This window comes from Falco peregrinus, chromosome 14 (assembly GCF_023634155.1).
Source record: "Falco peregrinus isolate bFalPer1 chromosome 14, bFalPer1.pri, whole genome shotgun sequence".
In the NCBI taxonomy this organism is placed as follows: domain Eukaryota; kingdom Metazoa; phylum Chordata; class Aves; order Falconiformes; family Falconidae; genus Falco; species Falco peregrinus.
The window spans coordinates 23,964,102-23,986,849 of record NC_073734.1 but is presented as its reverse complement, the minus strand read 5'-3'; the positions used below and the strand labels follow the sequence as shown (position 1 = coordinate 23,986,849).

At 60.0% G+C, this 22,748-nt stretch overlaps 1 protein-coding gene across 9 annotated transcripts; it reads left to right on the top strand.

Moving 5' to 3' along the window:
• The first annotated feature begins 2,583 nt into the window (after positions 1 to 2,583).
• NDRG4 (NDRG family member 4) lies at positions 2,584 to 22,140 on the top strand. Of its 9 annotated transcripts, none has more exons than XM_055819118.1 (17): positions 2,584 to 2,746; positions 6,458 to 6,630; positions 7,236 to 7,280; positions 13,423 to 13,528; positions 14,716 to 14,836; positions 15,109 to 15,171; positions 15,366 to 15,426; positions 15,724 to 15,810; positions 15,908 to 15,964; positions 16,336 to 16,439; positions 16,946 to 17,002; positions 17,099 to 17,150; positions 17,866 to 17,913; positions 18,155 to 18,190; positions 18,386 to 18,437; positions 19,085 to 19,123; positions 19,773 to 22,140. In XM_055819118.1, exons 1-17 carry the CDS (start codon positions 2,710 to 2,712, stop codon positions 19,925 to 19,927), a joined length of 1,293 nt encoding a protein of 430 aa, XP_055675093.1. In that variant the 5' UTR covers positions 2,584 to 2,709; the 3' UTR covers positions 19,928 to 22,140. The 9 variants fall into 9 exon arrangements, with proteins under 9 accessions (XP_055675093.1, XP_055675095.1, XP_055675094.1 ...); XM_055819120.1 differs by having other exon boundaries at positions 2,585 to 2,746; positions 6,539 to 6,630; XM_055819123.1 differs by lacking the exon at positions 2,584 to 2,746 and adding an exon at positions 2,776 to 2,909 and having other exon boundaries at positions 6,539 to 6,630.
• Positions 22,141 to 22,748: the final 608 nt, after the last annotated feature.

Genomic DNA, 22,748 nt, shown 5'->3' with positions numbered 1-22,748 from the left:
ACCCCCACGTGAGGTTACACCCCAGTCCCTCTAGGTTAGAGCACAAGCTCTGTGCTCTTCCCAAGCCTAATTAATTGTGCAATTACTCCAGCCACATGGCCCTGCTCCTTTGGCAAGGTAGCCATCTAAAAGCTGTTATTTGATGAAGCTGGATTCCATGCAGATCAGATAAATCCCCAGCATGAAAAATCATTTATTCCTATAGAAATCACGAGCAATTGGAGGAGGAGGAGGAGGTTTAAATTTGCAGAATGTCAGGAAGATCTGAATCCAATCCCATCTCAACCCTGACCTGTTCCGAGCAAACCCCTCAGATGCTGGCCCCACAGAAGAGGGTGAAAGGCAGCCCTTGAAGGCAGGGAAGATCTGACCCCATTGAAATGCTGGGTGCTGGCTGGCTCTTAGTTGAGGTTTAAAGGGTCCTTGTGCTCCCTGACACCCCAAGTATTTTCTCCCTTTGAGGTGAGAAGGTGAACACAGCCTGGATGCAAAGCTCTGGTGACTCAGCAGGAGAGGCTGAAATCAGCTGAAAACTGGTTGCCGTCCAAAAAGCCTGGGACAAGCTGTTAAAACAGAGGTACCAGTGGTGGAGATGAATGTATGAGCGGACATTCCTCCAGCCCCTCAGCAGGCGTTTGTAGGACGAGCTGCCTGTGGCCACCCTCAAGGTAGCCCATGGCCCAGCAGTGAAAGCTGCTGTGAAGCACAGGGGTATGTTGGCCACTGCAGCTGGCCAAGGGGTGACAAGGCTGAGTTCTGGAATATCTGGTTCAACCCAGGTGCTGCGAGCAGCCTGTGAGCACCCACTGCCATCCTGCAAATGTAGGGTTGGGGACAAATTTGGATGTTTGGATGAGGGTGGTGCTAACAAGACCCTGAGTCAACCCCCGCTGAGATGCCAGAGCTGCTCCCAAGGCCAATGGCTGGTGGTTACAGGGACTGCCAAGAAATCCCTTTCCAAGGCTAGCCTAGGTCTCCTGCTGGCTGATCTTCAGAACCTCCAGGGCAGAGGTTGACTCCAAGATCCCAGCACCCAAATCCCAACCCTCTTGCAGTGTCTTGCATGGACCCTTCTTGGTGTAGGAGAACCTGAGCCTCATGCGTCCAACAAAAAAACCTTGGCTTTCCCATGCTGACAAGTAAACAGCACTGAAACACAGGATGAGACAGCATCAGGCCCTGGACTCATGCACTCTATTGTTGCAATGGTGATAGGAGAAATTTTACTTGGACTCTCCTGGCAGAAATGCCCAGCAGGCAAGAGGAGCAAGTGATAACTTGGACAACAAATTAGACTACAGCCCTGCTCCTGGGGAGCAGGCTGAGTCCTCGAAGGGGAGGCTGGGTTCAATGGGGAGCCAAGCCCACGGAAGGGAGGTGATGGGATCCTCAGCAGTTTCCCCATGGAGGTGTCTTAGAAAGGGCCGGTTTTGAATGGCATGTCCGGTGCAGTTGTCTCAGGCAGCTTGGGAGTAGAGGCTGTTCCATCCCTGACTATGGAAAAAAATGAATTACAGCAATACCAAAGAAGTACAGAGGAAGGAACAAGCAGCGGGATGGGCAGCCCTTGCTCTAGGGGCAGGCTGAACACTCTGTACTTGCTGGACCAGCTGTCCCAATTGAGGACACTGCCTTGCTTCACACCATGCCACCTTGGGAGTCCCTGGCTCCCTTAGAAACCTGGGCACCATTACAGGGATGGTGGGCAAACCTCCGCAGACTGGCTGCCCTGCAGATCTGGTGGCCCCCGGCAGTGCAGGATCACAGCCATGGCAGAGGGAGGCACCACCAGCATCCACGCCATGTGCAGAAGATGAGGGTCCTGCATCTTCCCCACTGTGGGACTGGCCCCCTCCAACCACCCCCACCCCCATGGCAGTGTTCACAGTCCCTGGTGTTGCCTGACCCAAACAGCCACCCCACAACCTCCTGTTCTACCCCAAACAGCCACCGCCATACACCCCCAGCATCAATATGTGGGGTGTCACCACCACTCCAGCCGTGGCTCCTGGTGAATCCCAGCTCCACTCCTGGGTGATCCTTCAGACACTGTGGCTAACACCATCCTCACGCTCTGGCATTCCCAGACCGTTACGGCCCTGCTGTGGGACCCTCATTGCACAGGTCCCCCTTATCCTGGGAACCTTGGCCATGACCATCCTATGCTCAGGGGAACCTGCACCTTCTCCAGAGGACCCCCAGGTCCCTTGTCATCCTTATTCTTGTTCCTGGATACGCCCAGGCCCTTTGGCCCTCATGGCCCCACTCCCTGGGACTCCCTAGACCCCTTGGCCACGGTGGCTCTGCTCCAGGTATCCCTGTAGCACAGGTCCCCTCTTGTCCCAGGACCCTCCCTGGGCACTTGGATCATCAGCATCCTCTGCTCCCGGGGACCCCCCAGGCCCTTTGGGCCCCATAGCTGGGGCTCCCCAAGGCTCCTACTGTCCCCTGCTCCCGGGAACCCCGACCACAGGGGCCCCCTCCGGCGCCCACCATCGCCCCTCGGTCCCGGACCCGTCCCCACCCCGCCGGCCCCGGCGAGGGGAGGAACCGGCCCGGCGGGGGCCGTGCCCAGCCTCGCCCCTGCGCCGCCCTGCGCGCCTCGCACCGGCACCGGCTCCGGCTGCGCCCGCTCCCCGCGCCGGGGCCCGCCGCCCCGCCCGCCTCCCCGGCCCGCCCGCCGGTGGCGCCGGCACCCGCCGGCCCGGCATGAAGGTGCTGCGGCACAAGATCGAGCTGCTGACAGGTACGGCCGGCGGCGCTGCCCCCCCCGGCGCGCTGGGGCCGGGTGGTCGAGGCTGGGAGGAGCCGGGCGCTGGCGTGCTGGGGTCGGGGGGGGCCCTGCGGCTCCCCTGGGAGATGGGGCTGCCGCCCCCCCCGCCGCCCGCCGCCTGCCTCTTCTCCCCCAGGTACGGGCTGCTGGGGCGAGCGATGTTTTTGGGGTGCGGGAGCTGTCAGGGCTGCGCCGGGGAAAGCCCAGCTTGGGGGTGCTGGGGGTGCTGAGCCGGCAGCCCCCCGGCGCGGGGGTCCGTGGGCGGAGGGTGCCTGTGGGACTGCTGGAGCATCCCTGCGGCACCGGCTCCTCTGCCAGCTTCCCCCGGGAGCCCCCCCCGCTGCCCGAGTGCCCCGCTGATGGCGCTGGGGAGGAGGCTGCTCCTGCGAGACGGCCGGCGCCCCCGCAGAGCTCCCCCCTGCCCCCGCCGCCCGCCGGCCTGGGGGGCTCAGCTCCCGCACGGGTGGCACCGGATCCCCCCGCCTGGTGGCTTTGGTGCTGTGGCCGGCCCGCTGCTGTGCTACCCGGGGGCACCACACCGTCAGGCTAGCTGGTGGGGGCTGCTGGGGCGCGGACCCCTGCCCCGCCATGGGGGCTGAGCGAGCTGTGGGTATTTGTCCTGCAGTGGCAGAGTGGGAGATGCCTCAGGCTTTGTCACACTGGGGTTTTACCTCCAGCCCTTCACAGCTCCTCAATAGCCTTGCTCGGGGGCGGGGGGGGGGGGGCGATGCTGTGGGAACACTCTGTCTCAGACTGGGCTGCAGGTTCCCTTTCTCCCTCTCTTCGCCTCACTGGGAATCATCTTGGCTTCGCTGCCCGGCAGGGGCCAGCCCTTCCTCCCCTGGGTTTGCCTCCCGGTCTGTCACACGCTGCTCAGTCAGCCTGGAGAATCCCTGCCGACATCCCGTGGGTGCCACATCTGCGCCAGGGCAGGACGCGGGTGGTCGGTGGGGATATTCCCGTGAGGCTGGTGCATCAGCTGAGGGACCCCTGCCTTCTGACCAGACACGCTGCCTGGTGTTAAACCCTTTCCACAGCCTCGTCACAGTGATGATGATGATAACAACAACAACAACAAAAATAATAATAGTGTATTTTCTTGCCATGAGCTGGTTCTCCTCCAGTAAGCCAACACTGGGCTGCAGATCCCTGGGGAAGGTAAGCTAACATGGCTGTTTCTGTCCCCGTCCATGTACGCAGTGCCAGGGCCCTGGCAGCACAGATCACCAGTCCCAAACAGAGCAGTAATGTCATGCAGGGTTTGGGACTGATTTGGGACTAGGGAGGAGGCACGTCCCAGCTGTGCCCAGGAAACGGTGGCACTGCACCGGGAAGGCAGAGTGGGAGCGGAGCTGGGTGCTGTTGGGGAGCATTGGGGCGAGCTGGAGGGAAGAGGGCTTGTTGCTAGCCGCATTGCCCCGCTGTGCAATAGGAGCCAAGTTGTTTTGGCGAGGGGAGCGGGAGCCGTGACTTTCTCACCAGCACTCCATAGTGACGGTGGCCCAGTGGGCTGGGTGACGCTGCCCACAGCCTGACTGCTGCGTAGCAGGGATGAGGTTACCTGTGGGGTGGCGTAGGGAGCAGAGCACCCATGGGAAGCTGGCAGCATGGTTGTGATCCTGGTCGCCAGGTGCTGCACCCACAGGACTCCCCGATGAACTGACTGACCCTTCTCTGTTCCTGTGCTCAGCACTGCTTTAGGTGATTGTCCATCCCATGCTGAGGATGCTGGTTGGTGCAGGGCTCTGCCACATCCCTTGTGAGCCAGCTTTCCCCACCTCCACACAAGCAAGGTCATGGGGGCCTTTCTTCATTGCTCGGCCACCCTCCCTTCTGTATTAGCTGGAGGCTTTAATTAATAAAGGCATTCACCATATGCTAAATGCTGTTCCGAGCCACTCTGGGACTGTGGCCACACAGTGGGTTGGCACAGCCAGCGAGGGACGCTCCGGCTCTCTTCCAGACCCAGCTACCGGTGAGGCTGATTTTCCTCCCATTTTTTAATTCTGGGATTGTATTCCAGGGAATCGCGGGTTTGCTCGGTCGGTGGCTCTGCAGGCTGCAGCGTCTTGGCTGTGCTGGTGGGCTGCAGGCAAGGGCCGTCCCCTTGCGCAAAGCTATTTCCCCAGTAGCAGCCCAGCCTGGAGCAACTTGTCCCAGATGCGTGCCTCTCCATAGGGCTGTCAGCACCTCTCCCTGCCGGGGTTTTGCATGGCCCCCAGCCTGGTGGGACCCTCTGTGCAGGTGGACGCCCCCAGAGCTGGGCACCCTGGGACTCCCGGGAGGCTTCACGGTGGTGTTTCTCCATCCAAACAGTTGTTTCTCTGTCCAAACGGTTCTGTCTTGTTGAACGGCTCCCAAGGAGCAAAGCAAAGTGCGATGTCTGCATGAAGCAGCCAGGTGGCACAGCTTGCTTGGATTTTGAATGGAAAACCGGTCGGATGAACAAAATCCAGCTTTGGAGGGGAGTTTATGAGTAGCTCCCATATTCCTGTGGCCTTGGAATGCTTGTGTCATTCCTTGGGCTTTCCAACATTGCCAGCCTGGGCTGACCCAGGTTTCAAGGTGGACAAAGCACGGAGCAGGCTTGGCCAGGCTGTGGATGGAGCAGGGTCCGTGTTTGCTGCAGTGCTAGCACGGCCTCATACCATCCTTGGTATCTCTGGGAGATTGCAGAGCATGGGTAGCCAGTGGAGAGGGTGTGGGACTGGTGCTGGCCCATTTGGAGCAGCAACAACTTGTCCAAAAGCTTGGCCTTGGGAAAGGGGTTGAAACAGAGGCTGCAAAGGCAAATGCCTGAGGTCCAGATCCTGCCTGAGTGCAGATAAGGCCCTTGCACTGGGGCTTGCCAGTTACACACACCTCATCTATGCAGAGCGGAGCCTGGATTGTCCCCTGTGTCCCCCATGTCCTGTTATCTTTTGTGTGCAGCCAGCTGCTGTGGGCACAAGCATCCCCTTGCTCCCCTCTGCTTTCAAAGCTGGGCTTATACCTGGGAGTGTTTCTGGAGATGCCGGTGTTGGGGGGGGTACAAATTCCTTGGTCAGGAGCATCCAGTCACACGTCTGCTGAGTGGTGGCTCCATGTCTGTCCCTGCAAGCCCTGGGGTTGAGCTGCTGGCTGGCCAGCACCCGCTTCACAGGCAAGGAGAAGAGTTTGGGAGTAAAGGCTTCACATTTGCTTTTCTCCCATCATTGCAATACCAACTTCAGGCTGCCTCTGTGCTGCCCAGCTGCTCGGAGCATCTCTGCCTCCCAGCACAGCTCAGAAACATCACTCCTCATTCTGGCTGCACAGGGAGATCTCCCTCAGTCCCACCCATGTCTGGCTGCAGCCTAAAACCAGCCCAAACATTGGATTTTCTCTCTCCAACCGATGCTGGAAGTTGGGGTGGGAATTGGAATATTCTTGCCCTTAATTGAGCCCTTACAGAGGTGGCCAGCACAGACAGACCAGGATGGTCTCCCAGTTTGCCTAAGACCATGGAGACAGGTCTGTCCTTAACTGGGAGAACTGGACCCTGGTGGGAGCTGCGACCTGAGTTCCTCTAGGCACTGCCTGCTCCGTGCCTACTTCCAGCTGTCAGTGGAGGGGCTCGCTGTGGCCCCCGGATGAGCCAAAGCACCATGTCCCCACGGTAGATGGGTGGAGTAAAGCTGATTTGGGTCCCATCCCCATGAGCAGGGAGACCTGGGAGGCTCCCAGGGGCTGGGGCGGAGGAGACCGAGGCAGGACCTTCCCTGACATCTCCCTTGCCCTGGGCAGGGCTGCTGCTGCAGGAGATGACCATGGCAGGGCTGCACGAGCTGCGCTTCACTGAAGAGAAGCCGCTGCTACGGGGCCAGGATGCTGAGCTGGTGAGTCTGGTGACTGCACTGGCTCTGGCTTCTGCACATGGGGTGCCAGGACGTGGGTCCCTAAGTGGGAGCTTGTGGGTATGCGTGCGTGCTGGTATGGGGTACGTGTGTGTGCACGTGTGTGTTGCTCTTTGGTGCAGGTGTGTGTTCAGACACATGCTGGTATTGGGTGCATGTGTGCGCCCAGGCATGTTGGTATTCAGTGCATGTGGGTGTACAGACGTGCTGGTATTGGGTGCATGTGTGTGCACATGTGGTGGTCAGTGTGTGCGCGTGCACATGTGTGCTGGTATCAGTGCACACACGTGGGTGAGTGCAGGTTTGGTGTGATGATGTATGCGTATGAAGATGCTGTGCATACATGCTAATACGCACTTGTGTGCGTGCACATGTGCAGGCAGGGCATGCACATGTGTGAAGATATTGTAGATGTGCACGTATGTGTGCACACGTGTGGGCATCATGTCCCCCTGCAGCCAGCGCTGCTCCAGGGAGTGGGTCTTATGGTGTCAGGGGGCTTTGTGTGTTGGGTGGGAGAAGGGTGCCATGGCAGTGAGGTGTGTCAGAGGGACATCTCTGTCCCTAACGGCTCCTTCTCTCCCCAGGAGAACTCGGATGTCTTCCTCTCCGCTGTGGACATGGACTGGAAGGTATGACCAGCCATGGGGAGTGCCCCCACCCCCGGGTCCCATGTGGGACAGCAGCCTGCGGTGCGGGGGGGAGCTGGGGGGATGCTGCCAGGCATGCTCTGTGCTGGCACTTGGATGTGGCTGGCAGGCACTTGGTGACAGGCTGGGGACAAAAAAGTCTTTTTTTGAAGGCCGTTTCTTCTCAGGAGGGCTGAGCTGCTTTTCCAGCCCCTCTACCATTGCCATGGCAATGGTTTCCTGGGCGATTCCAGCTCCCTGCTTACAGTAAGGATGTTTGAAAGCCTCTTTCTGTTTTGGAGAGCTGGGGCGTTGCTCCCTGTACCACCCACCTCTCTCGGAGACCAGGGTCCCTCTGCTGCCCTGGCTGGCACCTGCCTGCCTTGTACCTCCATTTCGCCTCTAGCTCGCGCCTGGCTCCTGTGTTGGCATTCATCGCTCTCCCCCCTTTGCACAAGCTTGTCCCACACCAGGCTGCCCCTGCAGAGACCAGGCTGCTGGTAGATTGGGAGGGAGGGTAGTGAGGCTGCCAGACCACAGCTTGCTGCCTTTTCCAAAGCATCCCCCCTCCCAGGGGACACCGGTGACCAATTCCAGGTTGTATGTCGCCACTTTGCCAGTGGCTGGGACCACCAGGAGCATGGACTCAGGTGGTGCTGGATGAGCCCCCCAGGTCCAGCTCTGAAACAGCAGCACCTGCAAGGATAAAATAATTCTGGATTTCATTCATCCTGGGAGAGGGGCAGGGGAGTGCAAGTCCCCATTTTGGCAGACCCGAAGTGGTGCCTAGGCTTTGGGGGCTGCCCTGCTTGGTCTCCATCTCCTGCAGGTGGGAGGGTGCAGCTGGGTGGGGAGCAAAGACTTCTGTCATGATGCTGGGTGGTGGCTGCTTCGATTCACAGAGTAGATTTCTGGTGGCCCTCTTGGATGCCACAAAATCATTCAAAAATTGCAGTGATGGAAAATAAATGCCACCTTTCCCAGCATCTCCAAAGCTGGTGGGATGCTGGGGCTGGGAGCAGTAGGTTGTGCAGGTCTGGGCTACTCCTTGCTGTGCTTGCTCTGGGTCCCTGTTGACCACTAGGAGGAAAACCAAACCTCCTGATGTCACCGAAGTGAGGGCAAGGAGGGGGAGGGGGAGGGAGGCAGCAGTGCTGGGCTGCCCAGAGCTCCTGGTAGTGCCATGGGCACCAGTATGGTTCTCACTCAGCTGTGCCTGGGCAGGGCTTGGTTGGCATGCAGGGGATGTTAATAGATGCAATGGATGTTAAAGGATGTTAAAGAGCAATGACTCTCCAGGGGCAATCTTTATGCCAGTATTTTAGGGGTTGGCCCAAGGTGACACCAAACTGTGTCCCCAGCGGTGCCCAGGTGGAGTGGGCCACAGTGATGTGCCTGCATGCCCTCGGTACCCAAAGAAAATGAGCCTGGCAAGGATGAAGGTGGTTTTGGCAAGCCAGCCAGACCTTGTGTCCTCTTGGTTCCCCTGCAGGAGCCTCAGGGTGGGGATGGGATGAGCTTCCCAGGCTGTGCTGGGGCAACAGCCTCCTTTCCCGCACCCTGGCACTTTGCAGGTTGGCTCTCTGCAAAGGCTGGGTGCTGCCTGCCCTTCTTTGGGGAGGTCTTACCTCATTTTTTAGTCTTTCCTCCTTATGGTAATTCAGTCCAGCCCCCAGCTTAACTCTTCACTGTCCCTCTGCTCCTCCCCGGAGCCAGTCGCTGCTCCTTTGCCAAGATGCTCTGGCCTGGCTGGGGCAGTGCCGAGGGAGCTGGGATCCCCCACTGCTGCCACCAGCCAAAGTAAGGCCCTGGGGCTGCTAGCTGAAGCCAAGGTCTTGGGGGGGCAGGTGCCTCTGCCCTGGGACCTGGGTGCCCTGGCCCTGCTGGAGGTCTGGGCCACCTGCCAGGCAGATGGGCTAGTAGGCAAGAGGGGAGATGGCAAGCAATGCCATTCAAGCGGAGTCAGCCTTGCTTAGCCCTCCCATCTCCCTGCAGACCTTCTGCACTCAAGCCTTGCTCCACCTGGGCCTTTCCACCCCTCTCCCACCTATTTTGCAACCTTCTGTCTTTTTTGCCTGCTTATGCCCCTCTGTATCTCTTGCTTTTTCCCGAATGCTGTGGCCACTCGTGCTCTTTGGCTCCACAGCCAACAGGGCTGCAGAAAGCAAAACCAGCACCTGGGCCCATGAACAGCTTTGTACCTGTGCCAGGAGCCACCTGGGAGCTGGGCTTGGCCCTCACCTGCGGTCCTTCATTAGCAGAGATGCATCTCTCTGGGCTTGGGTCTGAGCTTCCTGTAGGACAAAGCAGTGCAGAGAAAAGCTTCTTTGGTGGAGGCAAGGTGGATGCCATTCCTCTGCCTGCCTGCCTGTCCTTATTCCCACATCCAGACCCCCTGGCTACCCAGCCCTGACTTATTTGCAGGACACTGCTTTCAGTGGCTCCCCACCAGTTCTGGGTGATCATTTTTCCAGGTCAGGCAAAGGGGGCTTTCCCCAGGGAAAAGTGGCTCGTCCCTGTCATTAAGCATCAGACTCCAGAGGAGCAAGCCTGCTGGGTGAGGCTGAGGACACGGGGCTTTGCCATGCAGGGAGGCCCCATGCATGTGTTGGTGATGGCAGCTGGACCCCCTCTCCCCACAGCTGTGGTGTGTGCCAGGGCATGGTGGAAGCGAGCCGTGCAAGCTGCCAGGGTGGGGATGATGCGGAGGTGATGGCAGGCTCCAGCTGACAGGGAGCATCCCTGTGGCAGGCAGGGAGGCTGGAGGGTCCCTGCTGGATGCTGCCCTGGTCTGGCATTGGCTTGTGGCTTTCCATCCTCTTTGAGCAGGCACTGGAGGGACTGCAGGACACTTTCTCCATCCGTGATTGCCCGTCTTCATGCTGGAGCAGCTGGGGTGCCAGCTGCGCTGAGCTGGGCAGTGGTGCTGGGCTGGGGAAGGGCAGGCAGGGTGCAGGGGCATGTCACCCAGAGCCTGCTGGGGGGTTTTGGGGCCACGGTGGCACAAGGCTGTCTGTGGGTGTGAGCTGCAGGCAGATGGACTCACCCTCTTGTGAAGCCTCATTGGACTTAGGGCAGAAACTACCTGCCTGCGCACATGGGAATACACACACGTGTGCATGCACACACAGCACATGCCAGCCCAGGGACAGGATGTGACCCCTTGGCACTGCTGGGTTGTCATTCCTCCCGCCTTATTTACCTGCCACCGGCAATGTCCAAGTTGGGGCTAAATCCTGCGCACCGGGACCAGCCCTGTGGGGGTACACACAAGCGTTTTGTGGGTGCATGTGCTTCAGCATGGATCATTGTATTCATTTTTCCAAAGTTGGCATGGACAGACACGTGTGGGGACACAGTTTTGCCTGGCCCCTGTGGGTCTGTTGGTATGTGTTCCCGTGCACGTATGTGCATGGTCACGTGCATGTGAGGAGCACCCCTGCTGCGTCCTTCTCCTGTGTGTTTAACATGTACCCGTGTTTGGGGGGGTGTGCACGCTTCCTGGTACATATGCATTGCTGCAGGGCCTTGGTCTGGGTGGCTGCAGGCTCGAGCATGATTCTGTGTGTCTGCACGGGGCTGGAGCTGCACGTGTGTGATGGGGGCAGGTGAGCATTGCTGGGCTCCGCTGTGATGCTGCTGTGTGTGTTGCAAGGGGTGCGAGTGCAACTCTGTGCAGGCAGCTCTGCCTGTCTTGGTCTGCCGAAGGAGGGAAGATGGAGCAGGTACTGCGCAGTGCCAGGCGTTTTTTCCTTCATAAACAAGGGTATTTGGGGCCAATTGGAGCATGAATAATTCCCACGGCAGCCAATGGCTGAGTGCTCACTCCATCGCAGCACTTGCCTGCAATGGAAGCCAAACCTGCTGGGGCTGCGCGTCGCATGGAGGGGGAAGGGAGAGGGAGGGCTTAGCGCAGGGCTGGGGCTCCGCTATAAATTGAGGCGAGGGGCTGAGCCAGTGCAGAGCTCTGCTTCACCCCAGCCCACAACACCGCTGTGCCCCGCGCTGGGACCCCGTGCTCGGCACACCCTGCCCGTGCATCCTCGTTCGCCCGCTTCCTCACCATGCCCGAGTGCTGGGATGGGGTAGGTACCGTCGTTCCCGTGCTCGCTGCCCTCCTTCCCCAGACAATTTTGCTCCAGTACCTCCCCTGCTCGTCCGGGCTGGACCTTTGCACCCAGCGGGGCTTGGCGTGGGCCAGATAGGTTGGTGCAGGGGGGACCTGCTGCTGGGGAGCCTTTCCTTCCCCCAGCCCCGCTGCCGCATCCCCGACATGTCACAGGTTTTGGGGACGCATTGTCCTTGAGCGTGTCCTCCCCCAGCCCAGCAGAGATGCTGCGCTGAGGCCGAGGGTGAGTGAGCGCAGCTGCAGTGGCTGCAGGCTGTGCTGGCACAGACTGCTGATGGGGGGGGGGGGAACATGCTGCCTCTTCCCCACCCCCAGGGCTGCAGAGGGAGAGGGTTTATTGCTGTTTTGACACGATTCCTCGGATGTTCTCTGGCCTCTAGGGTGATAGCAACAGGCCGGTGTGGAGGGGGACAAGTGAGGTGGGAGTGCCGCAGCGGTGAGCAGATAACTTGGACAGGGCTGGGCTCTCTCAGGCACCCATGGGTGTTGTGACCCCCACACCCATCCCCGCAGGGGCCACGGGTTGCCGGTGCCCACCCCTCCCACTACCTGCATCCCCTGTGTCGCTAGCCTCTCCCCTGCCACAAGCATCCCTGCGGCAAAGGGCAGGGCTGCGGTACCCAGTGATGCTGCAGAGGCTGCAACCCGGGCATGGATCTGCCTGGCTTGGCGCGGAGAGTGGGGGGTGGCAGTGCTGGGAAAGGAGCCTCCAACTTGGGCATGTGATTTTGGGGTGGGATTGCAGGCTGAGCTGGTGATGACAAGCAGGCAGCCCTGTGTGCCGGAACAGATCACATGGATGCCTCTTGCTCTGTGACCTTGGGCCAGGCCCTTCCTCTGCCTCGGTTTCCCCATCCGTTGTTGTGGAGGGATGTTCCCACTCATCATCTGCTGCCTGATACAGCCCCAGGAAGTGGAGGGACAGCTGTGGATGAGGGCTGAGGTCAGGATGTCCTTGGGGAGCCGAGTGTTATCTCCACAGAGCCCTTGAGCTACCCTCAGGTGCTGTGTTCCCCCAGGGACAGTGGATCTTGGTGAGGGGAGGCACTGGGGTAAGGAGACCCCTGTCCTTAGGTGGTTCCTCCCATCTGAGGCCCATGTCCTTCAGAGTCCTTGTTGGCACGTAACCCATGGGAGTGTCCACAAACCTGCTGTGCTTCCCTCCCACCAGCCCATCCATGGGGCTGCCAGTACCCACAGCGAGGACCGCTCTGGGTGGGTACCTGCCAGCATCCCCTTGCCCAGCGCATGATGCTTCTGCACCTGCCAGATTCCAGCTTCGAGGTCACTGCCAGTGAGCTGGCTGGCTGGTGTGGGCCTCTGGAGAGGACCCCTGGTCCCTTGTCCCTGGGAAGCACCTGGGCTTGCAGCCTCAGTTTCTCGTGCTGGCTGGGGATGATGGCTGTGAAGGCAAGGCTGGAGCCCTCCCAGCCAGGGAAACTGAGGCACAGGGCAGTCTTGGTCTCTGTTATGGGTGCGCAGCCATTTCAGACCAAGGGATTTTAAAGTTACTTTAGCTGTCATTTTGGGATCAGGCTGCAGCATTTCCTGGGGTGGTGCCCAGGCTCTGATGTCTGCCTGTTTGTCCCAGGAACAGTGAATCTAGGCCCATTTGTGGTCTGTCCCATCCTGTGGTCTGCCTGTCCTGTCCCACAATCCTCCTCTTCCAAGTCCTCTTGAATCATCTCATCCCAGACCTCTATCCCTTGATCCCATCCTGTGATTCCATCACATGATATACCTGTCCAATCCTAAATCTTATTATCCTATCCCAAATCCTCCCTTCCCTTCCCAAGTTGGTGGAGGCTGGGAGCATTTCTGTGTGATTTGTCCTACCTTCTGCCACCACAGGGATGCCCAAGAGCTGAGGGTTTTCCTGGGATGGCTGCACATCTTTCCCTTGTGCTCCCATGGGACCCAGCCACCTGGGGAAGCAGCAGTGAGGGGTGGGATGGCAGGGCAGAAGAGGATGTCTTGGGGCCGGCAGGCATCACCCCATCTCTCCTCTTCCCCCAGGAACATGACATTGAGACCCCCTATGGGCTGCTGCACGTGGTCATCCGGGGCTCACCCAAGGGGAATCGCCCGGCGATCATGACGTACCATGATGTGGGCCTCAACCGTGAGTGCTGGTCCCTGGGCCAAGGGGATCAGGGACAGGTGGGAGTGAGCCCAGGGCTGCACAGGGTGCCAGGACATCGGCCAAAGCCCCTGGCTCAGCTCCTTTGCCTCCTCCCGTGGAGGGTCTCCAGGTTGCATTGGGTCTCCCCAGGCATCTGAAAGCACCAGGAAGGTTTGGATGCTCAGCCGAACCCAAAGCCCAGGCCAGGCACAACCAGGAGCGCTTGGCTGCCCTGGTGCTGGCTGTCTGCCCACCCATGTCAGGCAGGGATGGAATGTGGGGGATGCTGGGTGGGTCCCCACCACCACCAGCCCATCATTCAGAGCATGGACCAAGGAGCTGGTGGCCAGACATAGTGGGGGCTGAAGGAGATGGGGAACAGCAGGGAAGGAAGGACCTCGAGCTGGGGCTCTGGATGTGGGGATGCTGCACGCTCTGTTAGCCTGCAGCCTTGGACCTGCACCCCAGACCCCTGCCCCAGGCTGTGCCCCTTGGCTGAGCCGGGATGCCTGGTGCCTTGTGAGGCTGAGTCACCGGCAGGCTGAGCGAGCTGCCTCACCGTCACAGCAGTACTCTCGTGTCCGGGGACGTATAGTGTTGGTTGCAATGGACCTTACGACCTGCCTTGCCCTGAGTTTTGCAAGGGATGTCCTGTCACTGATGCCATGGGGCCTGCAGGACCTCTCCAAGCCTTGGCAATGACTGTATCCCACTGCAATGGTGGTGGCCTGTCCACAGCAGCACTGGGGCTGTTTCTTTGGCTGTTTCCAAGGAGGGAGATTTACAGCTTTCTCTCAAATCCCGTGTTTGCTTGAGCCCTTTCTGAGGAATTTGAATAGGGCTGATAACACCCTGGGCTGCTAATCCCACTGCCCACTGGGTGGTCCTGCAGCTCTGGGTTTTGCCTCCCCCAGTCCCACCTCTCCAAGCAGACGAAGCTCACCCCGAACTCATCTTCCTGGCTGTGTCCATCCAGCCCCATGCCTCCCAACACCGGTAGGGATGCAGCCCTTGCTAACAGTGGCTGTGATCTCTGCTGTGGAGACAAGAAGCCTGGACAGAAGGGGATGGGAGGGCTTTGGTGGCGTGTCACCTCCCAGCTGAAGGGCAGCGGGAGGGCAGGCGACCTCTCTCCCAGGCCCCCATGCCAGGGTGTTTGGTCTCTAACCCCTGCCTGCCTTTGACAGACAAGCTTTGCTTCAACACCTTCTTCAACTTTGAGGACATGCAGGAGATCACAAAGCACTTTGTGGTGTGCCATGTGGATGCACCGGGCCAGCAGGCAGGAGCCTCGCAGTTCCCTCAGGGGTAGGTGCCAGCTTTGGGGGCTTGCTATGCCTGCCGGAATGTCACCTCCCTGCCCACTGGGTTGTTGCTTCCCGGGCAGTCACGCCCTACCTGTGGGTCTCTCCTAACCATGTCAAAGCCTGAGGCAGCCAACGGGCCCAGGGTGGGCAATGGGGTGGTTTGCAGGTGGGTGGCGTTTCCCTGCCCACTTTGGGCAGCCCAGCTGCCCTGTCCCAGCCTTCCCACTCTGCGTGGGTCCCTTAACTGCTGTCCTGTGCCTCTCCGTGCTGCAGGTACCAGTACCCATCCATGGACCAGCTGGCTGCCATGTTACCCAGCGTGGTGCAGCATTTCGGGTGAGTCGGCCTCTCTTCCACAGCTGCTGGCTGAGGGTGCTGGTCAGAAGACCGGAATCTGGGGCTGGGGGAGTTGTCCCTGTAAGCTGGCACCCTGCGTGTCTCCTTGTGCCCCATGCTGTGGGTGGAGGGTTGCCCCGGGGTCCCTGTGCTGGAGCCCACTGTCCCCCCATATGCACCTCTCCACTTTCCAGGTTCAAGTATGTGATCGGGATCGGTGTCGGGGCAGGAGCCTACGTGCTGGCCAAGTTTGCGGTGAGCCTGGGGCTGGGCTGGGCTGGCCCTGAGTTGCCCGTGCCTGCTCTCAGCACAGGGCATGGGAAAAAGCAGGAGCTGACACTCCTGGGTGGGCTGTGCCACCCTGAAGGCTCCTGGAGGGATGGAGGGCCAGGACAGCAGTGCCATGGCCATGGTGGCCGGGCAGTCTTGCCATAGGTCTCAGGACAGGGCCACATCAGCTCTGTGCGATGCCTGTGCAGTGGTGCTGGTGGAGGCCTGCCCTGGGCGCATCTCCCCTCCCTGCTGAGCACCCACCCCTCTTGCTCACTGCAGCTTATCTTCCCTGACCTGGTTGAAGGGCTGGTCCTCATGAACATCGATCCCAATGGCAAAGGCTGGATTGACTGGGCAGCTTCCAAGGTGGGCAGGGCCCTGTCCCCCCTCTCCCAGCCCTGGTGGCTCCCCGGGGCAGGAGCCAGCCATGGCAGTGCCGTAACCCTTTGTGCTCCCTCCACAGATCTCTGGCCTCACTAGCACACTGCCGGACAATGTTCTGTCCCACCTGTTCAGCCAGGTAAGAGCTGTGCGTCCTGATGGCCCCCTGCCACAGCCCCCTACCCAGCATCCCAGCTGGGTCACCAGGGCTGTGCTCTGCCCTGGCTGCCAGGTGCTGCTGGACCTGCCCCGTGCCCAGGGATGGCATTAGTTAAGCCCTGCCTGTATCCCTCCTGCCTGATCCTGGGCTTAGCCTCGACCAATGTGCAGCTCATGCCCATGTCCAGCCTGAGCGTGCTGCCTGCAGCACTGCTGTGCCCAGCTGCATTGCCCAGCATCCTCCCACTTTGCCCTGCTGGCCGGCACAGCATGGGCCAGCCTGGTGGAGGGTTGGGCATTTCAGTGGCACCTGGCAGCACCTGCCCTGATCTCCATCCCCTGCCGGCACAGGAAGAGCTGGTGAACAACACGGAGCTGGTGCAGAGTTACCGGCAGCAGATCGGCAGCGTGGTGAACCAGTTCAACCTCCAGCTCTTCCTCAACATGTACAACAGGTGGGTACCCTGGTCCGTCCTGCTAGTGGGCTGCCCCCCTGTCTGCGCCAGGGTGAGGGGCTGCAGCACTGGTGGGTGGCCCCAAGGGCGCCAGAGGAACCCTGATCCATTGGGTGCTGCCATCACCCTCTGGCACAGGCAGGTAGGTGGTGGTGCAAATCGAGATGCTGGTGCTGGCTGGGGATGCAGGAGTGGTGGTACCTGTGACAGAGCCTTGCCATATCCCACAGCCCGTGGCCACGGGTGCAGGTCCCCTAGTCGCCTCCTGTACTGGGTGCTGGCACAGGCCTGGGGAAGAGGGCCAAGGTGCTGTCCCGTGCGTGCCAGGGGTTGGGAGCATCCCGCTTTGTGGGCTCTGCTCAGGTCATGGCAGTGATGGCCATGGCATCCTCCATGCACCATGTACCGGGACAGCAGGGCTGCATGCTGCTTCCTGGAGCTGGCGGTGCCCCAGCTCCTGCAATATAGCATTGGTGGCAGCAATGGCCCTCTTTCTTCTCCATCAGCCGCAGGGACCTGGACATCAACCGGCCTGGGACTGTGCCCAATGCCAAGACACTGAGGTAAGAGTCGCACCAGCATGGCGTGGGGAGGTCTCGGGGCAGTGGAGTCCACCCAAGCCAAGCCCTGACTGTGCCCCTTCCTCCTCTCACGTCCAGCTGCCCCGTGATGCTAGTGGTTGGAGACAACGCACCTGCTGAGGAGGGGGTGGTGAGTGATGTGACGGGGTAGTGCCTGCAGGCTGGCATGCAGGTGGTGCCAACCTGAGGGCATGCACATATTGGCTGCCTGCTCAGCCACGTGTGCGCTTGTGTGCAAACCTACCTGCTCATGTGGGCATGCGTGCACGTGCATCTGTGCATGGTTGCCACACCTGGGAAATCTACCCTTCCTCATACGCCAGACGTGCTCAGAACATGCATTCTCAGGTGTGTTGGCACATGGGCACACTCCTTGCTTGGCCACATGTGCCCAAAGAGCTGCTAGTACATGCATGTGCTTGCACACATCCGCATGGTTGTCCACACTTGCACACTCAGCCGCAGGCACTGTGCAGGTAGCCACATTTGTACCTACTGTGTAACTGTGTGCATGTGCTCCCCCTCCTCCATCACATGTACCTCTTTGCATGTGCACAGAAGCACACTTGTGTGCTTGTACACACGTGTGAGACACAGGATGCCTCACCAACCCCCCTCCCCTCCCTTTTGAGCCCCCGCCCTTGCCCAGACACTGCCTAGCAGGAGGAAGATCCTCTCTGTGCCATGGCAAGGGGTGGTGGTTCTGCAGACTCAGGGCTCACCTAGCACCCTGTCTCCACCTGGTTGGGGTGGGATGTGCCATGGGGCCAGTGACAGTACCTGTGGGCAACTTCTGCCAGGCTCAGGGCGCCCCAGCATGCTAATATCATTCCTCTCACCCTCAGGTGGAGTGTAACTCCAAGCTGGATCCTACCAACACCACCTTCCTGAAGGTAGGTGGGTGGCATGGGGCAGCTGGAAGGTCCCTGCTGCCCATGAAGTGCCCCATTACCCTCTGCCCCAGGGTTGCAGGGCATCCCCATCTGCCCATTCCAGGTCTGTCCCAGCCATGGAGCTGGGTGTATGTGGAGAGATCAGAGTGGCCCCAGCAGTGGCATCCCGCCAGGGGGTACTAGGGGACAGGGTGGGTAGCAAAAGCACCCTCCCAAACTAAACAGGACCTTCTCTCTGCAGATGGCTGACTCTGGTGGGCTGCCCCAGGTCACACAGGTGAGCCCCCCACAATTTCCGCAGTTAACTGGGTATGCTGGGCCCTGAGACATGCTCTGGTGCTGTCCCTGGCTCCCAGGGGATGGGCTGAGGTGGGCATAGGGGTTTTGGGCAGGGGCTGCCAGAGGCAGCTCAGGGTTGAGCAGGGATCTTGGTCCTGGTGCTGCCTCAACTCAGCTTGCTCTCTCCCCACAGCCCGGCAAGCTGACGGAAGCCTTCAAGTACTTCCTGCAAGGCATGGGCTACAGTGAGTGCCAGGGCTGGGGCGTGCCTGTGTGTGCACATGCGTGTGTGCCTGTGTGCGTGTGTGCTGACCCTGCCACAGAAGAGGAGCCTGGCACCCCTGCGTGCCCTTCGTGATGGAGAGCTGCACGTGCATCTGTGCCGTTGTATGTGCAGGTGTACAAGATATCTATCCATGCGCTCGTAGGGGTGCGGGGTGTACAAGCTCTGTGTGCACACAAACATGTGTACAAGGGCTCGGCGTGTACATAGGTGTGTGGACAGGGTCTCTGTACATGCATGTACACTTAGGTGTGTGTGGCCATGCACAAGCAGGGGCTGTGTGTGTGCATACAGATGTGCAGAGTCCAGGTGCACAGGTCTATGTGCAGACGTGTGTGTATAGGTCCGTGAGCACGTGTGTGTGTGGGGGGTGTCTGTGTGCCTACCTGTGTGTGCACTTGTGTGAAAGTCCGTGTGTGTGTGTGTGTGCTTGCAGGTCCATTTGCACATGCACATGTGTCTCTGTGCGTGCAGGTCTGTGTACACACATGAAGGCCCATGTGCGTGCACACGTGGGGCTGGGCAGGGGCTCCTGGCCCCACAGAGCGGCCAGCAAGCTGACGCTCTCTCTCTGCCCTCCCTCCCCTTCTCCCGTTCCACCCCTGCCAGTTGCCCACCTGAAGGATCGGAGGCTGAGTGGAGGCACAGGTACCACTCACTGCTGCGCAGCCTGAGCCCGCTGCTGCATGGTGCCTGCCTGGCCTGTGCCCTCAAGCTGCCTGGGCACTTTTGGGAGCAGCCTGGGTGCAGGGCTGCCCCTTCCCAGCCAGCTGCCCTCTGCCTTGCTCCGCTTTGCCTGAGACGGCACCCCGAGCAAGGGCTGAAGGCTGAGAAATGGCATTTGGAGAAGTGTGTCCCGCCCTCCCCCCATGCAGGCACAGTCTCAGCAGTGTGCCCACTGTGCCCCCCTCCAGCTAGCCAGGAGCTGTACCTGCTGGGCATCCTGGCTGGAGGAGGGTGTCGCCTTCCCTGCACACCCTCGGGACCCAGGAGAGCTCCCGTCCCAGCTCATTCCTTCCCTGGAGCATGGTGGCCAGGGGTCCCCCCCGCCTCATGCCCAGTGGTCGCATGCCTGGGTGCGCAGGTGTGCCCAGTGTGTGGCCTGTCGCAGGGCACCCCATCCCTGCCCTGCTGTCCCTTGCCAGGCTGGAGCTGCTCATGTCACAGCACCGCATGCTGCAAGCTTGTGCCTGGGGTCATTCGCATCAGGGAGCGGGACTGGTGGCTTTGCTTGCGTGAGGCAGCGTTAGCATTTGGAGGGAGCTGAGCACCCGTCCATCTCTCTGTGCCCGTGCAGTGCCATCCGCCAGCATGACCCGCCTGGCACGCTCCCGCACGGCCTCCCTCACCAGCACCAGCTCAGTGGATGGCACCCGCCCACGTGCCTGCACCCACTCGGAGAGCACCGAGGCCATGGGGCAGATCAACCACACCATGGAGGTATCGTGCTGAAGTCCACACCCACCGCCAGCGTCGCCTCCAGAGCCATCTCTCATCCGTCAGCATCCCGCCAGCACCCACCCACCCACTCCGTGGACATCCTCCACCAGGGCCCTCGCTCCTTTGGGGTTGGTTTGTCTCTGCCACTGGCCTCATCCCCTTGTCTGGTACCGGAGGAGAGGGCCTTTGCTTCCCTGCCTCCCAGCTCCAGCTCCTGGCTTCCTCCAGCAGTCACACATGGTTCTGTATTGTTCCGCACCCTCCCTAGCATCGACTTGCCCCTGGCTCGGGAGGGTGGGCCAGGATGGGGAAATAGGGGCAGGGTGGCAAGATGGGGACAGGATGGTGGGATGAGGCAGGACAGCAGGACGTGAAGAGAACACAGGAGGTAGGTTGGTTCCTCCAAGGTCAACCGATAGCTGGCTAAGCCAGGCGAAAGACAGGGACAGGGAGCAGCACTCACTGGGAGGTCACTGGGCCCTTCCTGGGGATGCAGCTCCTGTTTCTCCCCACTGGCCCTCCCTGGGGAGAGCTAGTATGGGATCCTCCTGCATGCCCAGGACCTGCTGCCCTGGAGCTGGCTGACCATTGTGAGAAATCACAGCCCAAACCGTCCCCTTGCCCTGGTCCTGTACCCTGAGGGCTGCCCTGGGGCAGGTGGAGGGGGTTCAGCCCTGGTCCAGAAGCCCTCAGGGCAGGAGGGTGGCATGGGGGTTGTCCTGCTGCTGCCCCCACTCTCAGCCATGGTGGCACCTCCTTGTTCCCTTGTCGCAAGAAGTACAATCACCGCCTACCACCAAACACACACCGGGGGGGATAGGGGGCCGTGTGCCCTGACTTGCTTGGTCCCTGCCACACCGGCAGCTCCAGCTCTTGGGCTGAGGCCACCAGGGCTCAGAAGCCACTGGGTTTGGGGATGTCACATGGCAAATCCTCCTTTCAGTTTTGCCACAGCCTGTGGGTGTCACCACAGCGCAGCCATTAGCAATAAGATGTGACACTCCCCCCCTGCAATGCTGGGGAGCCCTCAGCACCCTCTGCCCTGCAGGGTGCATCACTGCAAGGTGCTGGCAGTGTGGGGTGAGCCACCGGACATGGGGAGCACCCAAGAATCTGGCTTTGTCCACAGGCTGGCTTTGCCCACAGAGCTGGCCAGACCCACCATGGCCACCCAAACCCACCCACACCCCCTCCAAGCCCAGCATCTTGCCTGCACATTGAGTGGGGCGTCTCTCAAGGGCTTGGGTGGGGGACAAATCCAGCCAGCAGCTCCAGGTGGATCCAGCCACATGCTCGACATGGAGAGCTGCGTCATCACATAACCCCACCATCGTCCACCCCGCCTCAGCTGCTGCCCCTGGTCCACCCCGCGGGCAGCAGAACCCAGCTAGCTCCTCCTGCACCTGGGGTAAGAGGGCCCTTTGTGCTGACGGGTGCTCAGGTCTTTGTGGGTGGTCCGGGGGGGACCCACTGGGTGCCACCGTCTGGGCAAGCAGAATCAGCCTGCTGGGAGCAGGTCCCACCCAGCCCTCCGAAAGCACTCGCTCTCCACTGACCCTGTCCCCACTCCCCAGTGAGGGCCACAGGGGTCCTGGGGCTCCCAGTGGGTATACGAGGGCTTTTGGCCTGAGACCCATGCCTTGCCCAGTCCCTCCCATATTGAAATGGCCACCCCAAAAACACCAGTGTCCCCATTTGTCCCCCACTTTGTCCTGCCATGTGCTTCCTTCTCAGTGTGACTCTGAAAGCTATGTAGCTCCTTTTTACTGTAGATACCGCTGCAATCTCTTGTTTTCTCAGTGTGTCTTTCCTAGATAATATATATATATAAATACCTATACCTAATATATATAAGGGTTTGTCCAGTCCCTGACCTTTTTGGGTTCATTCCCCTCATCCTCATCCACGCAGTGCCGTGTGGTTTCCCTGGAGGTAGTCTGGCTGTGCTCACCTTCAGTTCCTCAGCTTGGTTTTGTTGGTCAGTTTGGTTTTCCTTGGTGGTTTGTTCTTTTGATTTTTGTTGGTTTTCCTTTTTTTCCCAGTCACAGCAGAATTTAACGCATTTTCCTGTCTGAGTGCAACCTGGTTTTGTCACAGCGGCATCAAGGCCGCAGCACTCAAGAGATGGCAATATGTAAACTGGATTTAACTAACCTGTTGCTGTAGAGAGGATTTACTCTGTTGGAAAAAAAACAAACAAACTAATAAAGATGTTAAGAACCTGCTGTGCTCTTTTCAACGTGCTGCAGGGAAACAGATCTGAACCCATCCTGCACCTGCCTGCAGAGATCTGGCGGGCAGGGAGGACGACAGGGACACCTTGGCCACCAACCCCACGAGGGGCTGCACCGCTGGAAGAGGGGAACTAGGGTGCCCCTGAAGGAGAGCCCAGGACCCCAGAGGGCATATGGCGAGGATCCATGGGGTGCTTTGGCTTCGGGGAAGCCATAGGCAGAGTGGTCCATATGTTGGGAGTGGATGGAGACTGGAAAGCTGCCTGCTGTGGCCTGGCAAGGTTGGATCCAAGGGCTGCCCACTGGGGAAGGAAAGAGCCTTGGCTGCGCAGCTCCGGGGGTGAGATGGGTCCTCAGGAGATCCAGCCTCCCTGCCCTCTTCCAGGATTGCAGGCTCCCTGTTTGTCTTCCCATCAAGGTCTGAACATCCCAGGCCACAACCCTTTCCAAATGCATGAAGTCCTTGCTGAGGAGGATCCCCTCCCTGCATCCTAGCCCTCGTCCCTGCTCCAGTATGTCAGTGTCTGCCTTGTACTGGGGCACTCTGGAGTGGTCCCAGTCCATGAAGAGGGTCCCAGAGCCAGGGCATGGAGAGAGAG